The sequence below is a fragment of the Cryptomeria japonica genome, chromosome 9 (genome assembly GCF_030272615.1).
Source record: "Cryptomeria japonica chromosome 9, Sugi_1.0, whole genome shotgun sequence".
Taxonomy (NCBI): Eukaryota; Viridiplantae; Streptophyta; class Pinopsida; order Cupressales; family Cupressaceae; genus Cryptomeria; species Cryptomeria japonica.
In genome coordinates this window covers 588782376-588790388 of record NC_081413.1, presented here as the reverse complement: position 1 = coordinate 588790388, position 8013 = coordinate 588782376, and the positions used below count along the sequence as shown (strand labels likewise).

Sequence of the window (8013 nt, the reverse complement as noted above, 5' to 3'; positions counted from 1 at the left end):
CTGTTAAATTAGATAATATTTAACTTATTACATAACTTTATCAACAATAATTTTATTCAATTTTCAAATATTTACTAATCTTTTTCAAATTCAGATTCCAAAACTGATATTTCTAAAATCTAACTGCCCTTGCCAAAAATAAAAATAAAAATAAAAATAAATAAATAAATAATAATCCTAATCCTAATCCCAAGACAGCAAAGTCAATACTAATATTCATTTGCTTTCCTCAGTACATCTTAAATTTCTTCATACGGATACCCATTATCTTGTCCAGCTATATCATCATATGAATTTCAATGAGAGTGGACATAATTTCCATGAGAGTGGACATGAATTTCAATGAGAGTGGATATGAATTTCAAAGTGTAGGGCCAGGAAGCTTCTAAAACAGTAAAAAAATAAATAAATAATGAAACTGGATTGCCTGTGACCATTAACAAACATTCAAAACATGTGACGTGCCCCGTGACTTTCTTGGACCTTAACAAGAAAATCCGATTCCTTTAGTCTAAACATGGTATTCACTCTATAAATACCATGCATTCCCTCATACACCACACCCCAATCCACTGATACTCCAAAAGAAGGGAAGCATTTCTAAGAAGAGTAGTTGTAGAAATCCTGAGATAAAGAGAAGAGAAGATGGTGGCAGGAAGTTTCAGTATTGAAATAGAGTCTCCAGTGGAGGCAAAAAGGCTGTGGAATGCAGTTCTCGACACCCACAATTTATTGCCAAAGCAAGCACCAGGCCTCATATCGAGCATCACACTTGTTCAAGGTGATGGAGGAGTTGGTACCATTCGGCATGTTAATTTCACTGCTGGTAAGTAACATTTTGGTTTGGTTTCGCTCTAAACTTGCATCATGTTTAAGTTGTACGTCTCATAATAACCCCTGAAGATATTGTTTTTGATTGGATGAATGTTTTTTTATGGAGTTATAGAGATACTTTTGCTAATATTATATGAAATTGTTATTGTTGCAGCCAACAAGGATTTTAGCTCTGTAAAAGAGAAAGTGGACTTAATTGATGAGGCCAACATGGTTTATTGTTTCAGCCATGTGGAAGGAGGGCTGCTGGGGAAAAAGGTTGCCTCGATAAGTTACAAGGTTAAATTCATCCCCAAAGTAGGGGGTGGATCCATTACGACCTATACCTGCGACTTTGATAGCCTCCCTGGTGTTCCCCATGATGAAGCTAAAATTGAGGAGATCAAGGCCGACACCACTGGTCTGTTCAAGCAGGTGGAAGAATATCTGATTGCCAATCCTACTTTATACTGCTAAAATCATCAGGATCCCGCTCTTTCTCAATGGCAGCAGCGTCACTTGCTCAATAAAAACGTATGTGTATGTCATAGTGATATTAAAATTACTAGATTTCCCCTCTTTCTCAGTGGCATCCTCCCAATTACTTATGTGTGTAACTGTTGTAATAATGAGCCAAAGAGTGACGCTTTCTAGGTACTAGTTTTGGTGTGTAATTTTGAAATATAAATATATGGCTTGTTTTATGGATTTTATAGAAGATTTTTTTTTAAATAATGTTATATAGAATTTGTTTGCTGGTGGAGTTGAATGGTTCTTAATGAGTCCAACGGAAATGTCTTGCTGAGTTCAAAACCCCCACATCATAAAGGATGAGGCTGGGACAGGTGAAATTGAATGGTTATTAATGAGACCCACAGAGATCAAGTCTTGCTGAGTGCAAGGCCCCCACATCATAAGGGATTGAGGCTGGGATTGTGCCCCAAACGTATTTGACAATAGATATCAATCACAATATAATAATAATATTTTAACTTAATCATTAAACATGTACCCTTATCAATAGATACATCAAAACTAATTCATAAATTTACCAAAATTATTTTATTATGGAAATTAAAAATAGAAAAAACCACAATTATCATAAAAATCTATAAAAAATGTTCAATAAATATTGATTAATTGTATTCAACTATCAACTGTAGAAATTATCAAACATATTTCCAACATAAAGAATATTTAACTTAACAAAAATCAATTATGACCTTAAGAATGAAAAGAAAGAAAACATCAAATTATTTGTTAATCTTTATTTTTTCCCTATTTAATCTAACATCAATAATAGAACCTTATAATAATTGGAGATATATAGAGTAGATATTAAGAAGAAAGGTTTAATATATAACACAAATTATGGGCAGAACTATCAGATACAAGGTGCATAAAACCAATTCCTCTACATTTACCAGCAATAGGGAATATGTAATTGCAAAAATATATGGTGTTATGAGGTCAAATGGGGCAGTTATCTTAGGATATTGATCAAGTTGTGTAATTTTTTCTCTCTTGGACATGTGGCCCTTCTGGCTTTGTATTTTTTTTATTGAATAAATTTTGACCCCTCTTTTTAGTCTAATATATTTATGAAATGTTGGTCTTTATAAAAAATAATTGCAAGATTTTTAAGAAGATAAATAAGTATTTGAAGAGAAAATACTACAAATGGAAATTCATATACACAACCAATTATGATTGTACAAGGTTTTATTGAAAATGAAAAACATTCAAATTAAACAATTTATTGAAAAAAAAATCCATAAGAAATAAAATACCATACCAAGAAAAAATCTAGAAAAAATTTTAGGATAATAAATCTAGATAAAAAACATTGATTTTTGCACACTATATTATATAATTCATTTATTTAAATTTTTCAAAATAAGACTTAGTGGAGAATCTTGAAAGAAATTCTATACTACTTGTCTTCTCCCCTTTCAAAATAATACTTAAAATAGAAAATAATATTCCAACTTTTTTTAACATATTTATTTGACTTTTAAATTGTTTGATAAAAAATTATGCAGATTGAATTTTCTATTTAATAAAATCCTAAGTAATGAGTATGTTTTTTATTTAAAAAGTAACACTAACTAGGGAATTGACCCTTAACATAGTAGAGACTATCAAAAACAAAAAACTAATCAGACAGGCAAACAAGGAAGCTTGACAGACCAAAAAACTAACTTGGCCCGACTCAAGGAAGGGAAGACACATCCAAGCCTTGAGAGGGAGAGGTTTGGACAAAGGAGGAGGACCTCCCCTTCCGCCTAGGAGGAACTTCAGTCTAGGTGATACATTCATTAGGACCAAGAAAGAGATCAAGTGAGAGTGATTTTGCAGGGTTGTGATGAAAAGAAGCTATAGTGTTGTGGTAGAACCACAATAGGGTGTTGTGAAAAAGTGACATACTACTATAGGGGAACAAAAGAAAGAGAAGAGACAATTGAGATATCGACATCAAGAGGAGATGCTGAAATAAGTTGTTGAGGCAGAGCAGCACCAAAAGAAGGCTCAATAGAAGTAGAACAGGCCTATTGAACAACAAAAGCAGCAGTGAGAGAATCAGTAGAAGGTTCGGCAGCAGCAGTGAGAGGCTCTTCATCACAGGAGGAAATACAATCCTCATGAGAGGAGATAGCAAAATCCAACTCATTGGCAGTCAAATGGTCAATAGTGGCATCTTTCCACCAAGTAATAATTATATTATACACACACATATATAGGATATTATTAAGCCACAATTATTATCCAATTTCTTTAACATTAATTTTTAAACAAAACACATATTATTGCTTACTATCCAAATCATCATTATAGTTTTTAATCTTAGTTTACTAGAATTATAGGTCAGTTCTAGGGTTTAGAAAGGTGATTATCATGACATTCTCCTCCTCTTAAGATATGCATTATTAATAGGCCAAAAAAACTTATGCAATGTATCACTAATAGTAATTTTATTTTTTTTAGAATAAATTGGGATATATTCTTTGCATCTTCCTAGGTTTTATTTATTCTATCATACCGATCCTACAAAAATTTACTCTAGTTTACCTCTCTATTGTGATATTGACATTAATGTTTCTCCAAGATTCTACAAGGCTCTATTGTTAACATTAATGGTTCTTAAACCATAAAGCATACCAATTCACCAAACCTCTAGCATCAATTACATCTTTTGTAATGAGAGACAAATGAGAAACATATCATGGATTTGACTCAGCCTTTAGGTAAATTTATCCAAGAGGCTAGAAGATTAATCTTTTTTTCTAAAAATTTAAGTGGCCTTATGTTAACTTGGTTTTCTTTTCAAGAGAGATTGAGTTTTATGGAGTCTAACTTTTAGAAAAACATTCTCTCCAAATAAAAAATTCTAAAAGACCTACAGTTTATCTATGTAACTCTTTTATCTATCAAAAAAATTCTTTAAAATTTCTCTAATGCTTTTAACCTAGTTTTACATATCCTTTAATGTCATGTCCATATTTTAACATGCGAACATAAACCTTAGTTTTCTAAAATTTTACATATGAACATACCTTAGTTTACATTAACCTAGTTTCCATATCCTTTAATGTTGTGTCCACATTTTAAGGGTAACCCAGGTCTAGCAGGTAGGAGTGGAATTATTAGGGACACTAAAGGAAATATTGTTTTTGCCTATGTGGTAAATTTGGGAATCTAAACATCAAGTTTTGTTGAAGTGGTAGTCTACGAAATAGCTATTGCTAAAGATAGGGGGATATGGAAGATCATTATTGAAAGTGACTCCAATAATATAATCATAATTCTTTGTGGAGAAGAAATTCTAGGATGGATTGTGAAAAAAAATCATCAATATATGTTGATGCATCCTGGAAACTTTCGGCCACGTCAGACTCACCCACACCCTTAGAGAGGGGACCAAATCAATGGATAGGCTAGCTAATTTGGGTCCCTTCACTAATTCCTCTCAAATGTGGACCACCTTGCAAGAACTACCTAGGGATGTTTGTGTCGCAATTTAGGAAGACATAAAATATAATGATGTATAATAATCCAAGGACTGCCTTTTTAATTGTGGCCTTTTTCTAGTCATTTCATGACTTGGAAGTCACTTTTTATATTTGAAGAAAGGACTTCCTTTTCTAAACTACTATTTGTTGTCCTTTTGCCAAGTCATTTTTTTCTTACCCCTCCTTGATTGTTGTCACTAGTTTTCTTGTGAATGAGTTTACCATGGGAGGAGATCTCATATGAACTAATCTAGACAACTGTGACAACTTTAAGAAACATGATATTCTTTGGTTTGTGATTGTTAAGGGAAATTTGGCTTCCTATGTGGAGGGTATAAAAGGTTTTAACCTAAACCTATCTGCATAAATTGCTCATTCTTGGGAAAAGGATAAATTTTGTTGGTATTATGGATAAATTTGTCATGTGTTGCATTGGTTTTGTCATTGATGTCAACACTTATCTTCTTGGAGGTCTACATTGTTGATTTGGCACTATAGTTATATTGGTTTATTATTGAACCAGCACATTGTGTTCACCGGCATGGATATACGCTTATGCACAATCACCGGTATATGTTCACCAATAGGTTACATTATTCACCGGCAGCGATGATAACTTGGAGATCATTTGGTTATGTCGAAGACATGGATTGGAAGTTTGGATTTGGTGTTTTTCTTATTGGTCTAATCGGGTTGACAGAATTGTCTTAACCGATAGATAGGTCTAGGTTATGGACCAGTACATGATATCTATTCCAGATCAGCATGACACATTTTGGAAATGGTTTGTTGATTGGATAATGTGGTAAATGTATTGAGCCAACATATTGTATTGCATCAAGACTTATTTGTAATAGATTTAATTGTAATATCTTTAGTGAGTCGACGTCATGTATAGGCCTTAGGTTTTGTATATATGATTGTAAGATCTTATTGAAGATCAAGGATCATGATGAGAGTGTGCGAATATTAAAGAGCAAAAATAAACAGATCCTTGTGTGAATCACGCAGACATTATTTGAAGGTTGAAGGAAAGGTTATGAAGGTGTTTGACACTAATGTTTGGAGCTTAAACCAGTACTAAATCTAGCATTGCAGAACCTATTTTGATCAGTACATTGTTATTGGATTTAACCATCCAATTGTAGTCAGTGTGACTCCTATTTTGTGATTGAGTAGTGAGCTATAGGCGGTTGGCCTTTCTGCATGTGCAGACCCCATTTGTATACATTTACTATCTGTAGTAGTATCATCTGATTGTGGGTAGGGTTTCCCACCGTGGTTTTTCCCCTTACCGAGTTTCCACGTCAAAATATGTGTGTCATGTGTTGTGGATGTTGTTTCTCTTTTTCTTTCATGCATTAAGTTATACTGATACTGCTATAATCATTAATATGTTTTACCAGCACTTAAGTTTGGTTTACTGGCACTAAGCTTAAATTGGAATAATTTTCATTTGGGTTATAATTTATTGACAACTGGTTCACAACTGATTCACCACCCCCCCCGCCCTCTTAGTTGTCCTTCTCAGTTCCTAACAATTGGTATCAGAGATAATTCCTCTTTTTGCAGAAGCCTAAAAGCTTGAGGAGATCCTATGGCAACAAATATTTTCAGGAAGGACAGTGAAACTTGATGGAACTAACTATGGTATATGGAAGATCAGAATGGAAACACATCTGAACTTCATTGGAAGAGATAAATGGGATGTTACTAAAAATGGCTATGTTGGTCCTACTCTGAATCAACCTCATCCACCGACATTGGCTAAGGACTTGGAGAATGATTGCAAAGAAAGAGAAGCACTTATGAGCACATTATCAGATTGGCAAATCATGGGATTGTCAAACCGATCTACTGCTAAAGCTATTTGGGACAAACTGGAAACATTGAATGAAGGAGATACCATTCTCAATACTGCAAAACTAGAATGTTACCGAGTCAGGTATGAAAATTTAAAAATGGAAGAAGATGAAAGAATTTCTACATTTATGGAAAGAGTCAATGAAATTGTTTTAGGAATACAATGTTGTGGAGGATCCTTAAGTGAAGATGAAATTATGTCTAAAGTTTTAAGACCTTTTCCACCGGCTTACAAAATGAAAGTGACTGCTATTAATGAGTTGAGAACAATGCCTAATACATCAGTATCTAGAGATACTTTGGTTGGAAAACTTTCAACATTTTAGCTTGAGGAATTTGGTCTTGTTGCTACAGTAAACATTGGTTTAGCTTTCAAAGCATCATCATCAGCAACATCATCATTATCTGACAAAACTGATTGGAAAGCACTTTATGCAAAAGAAATTGAAGCACTATTTGCAAGAAAGATGCCTAAAGGTCCAGCAAGAAGTAAGTATGAAGGTAAAGCACTTTTCAAATATTTTAATTGCAATTATGTTGGTCATATAGCTTCTAGGTGTTCTGATAGACATGCAAGATTAAGGGAGGAAGCAAAAAGAACATATAAGCCTAACCCTGAATATCAGAGACACAAATTTAAGAAAAATAGATATGTCATATTACTATGTAGATGAAGGTGTTACAGATGATTCAGATGAATATCCAGCAGATAAAGGATGGGATTTTGTTGCAATAAAAGAAGATCAACCGGCACCTATTGTCAAACCGGTAGAGCAGGCACTGGCAGCAAAAATTGAAGAAAAGGGTGAATGGATAATAGATAGTGGATGCTTGCATCATATGACTGGTGATAAAAGCAAATTCTTATCTTTTCAGAAAATTCATCGAGGTCTAGTAAGATTTGGAGATGATAAATCTTGTTTAATCAAAGGAAGAGGCACTATATATTTAGATGGTAAGCATAATACTAAAAATGTTTATTATGTAGAAGGTGTTGGCATATGGACACTCCAATGAGACATTGTGTGTGATTGAAGGTTTTGTCATTGATGGCAACCTTGCAATCCTATGGCATTGGCAAGACTTCATACCGGCAAAGCATTACACAAGCAAGACAGTGCACTGGCATCAACAAGATCACTCTACATCGGCAACAACACCGACACCGACACAAAAGAAAAGATGTATATCGGCATAAAGGCCGACAGGATTTTTGGTATGTAATATTTTGTTTATTATTGTAAGCCGACTTGGAAAATTGTAAAATGACTCTTGTATATAAAGGATATCATTGTAGACATTTCAAAAAAGGTAGCGAGCATAAAAG

General features: G+C 33.7%; 1 protein-coding gene across 1 annotated transcript; it reads left to right on the top strand.

Annotated features, from left to right (window-relative positions):
• Positions 1-552: 552 nt before the first annotated feature.
• Positions 553-1531, top strand: LOC131071866 (major strawberry allergen Fra a 1.06). The gene is made up of 2 exons (XM_058007830.2): positions 553-826; positions 989-1531. The coding sequence occupies exons 1-2, from the start codon at positions 646-648 to the stop codon at positions 1288-1290; spliced, it is 483 nt and encodes a 160-aa protein (XP_057863813.2). The 5' UTR covers positions 553-645; the 3' UTR covers positions 1291-1531.
• Positions 1532-8013: the final 6482 nt, after the last annotated feature.

Excerpts from the sequence above, each read along its gene's own strand:
- LOC131071866 (XM_058007830.2), top strand. The coding sequence starts at position 646 with ATGGTGGCAGGAAGTTTCAGTATTGAAATAGAGTCTCCAGTGGAGGCA. Across the intron at positions 827-988 it reads GCATGTTAATTTCACTGCTG|CCAACAAGGATTTTAGCTCT; the intron begins GTAAGTAACATT and ends TTATTGTTGCAG.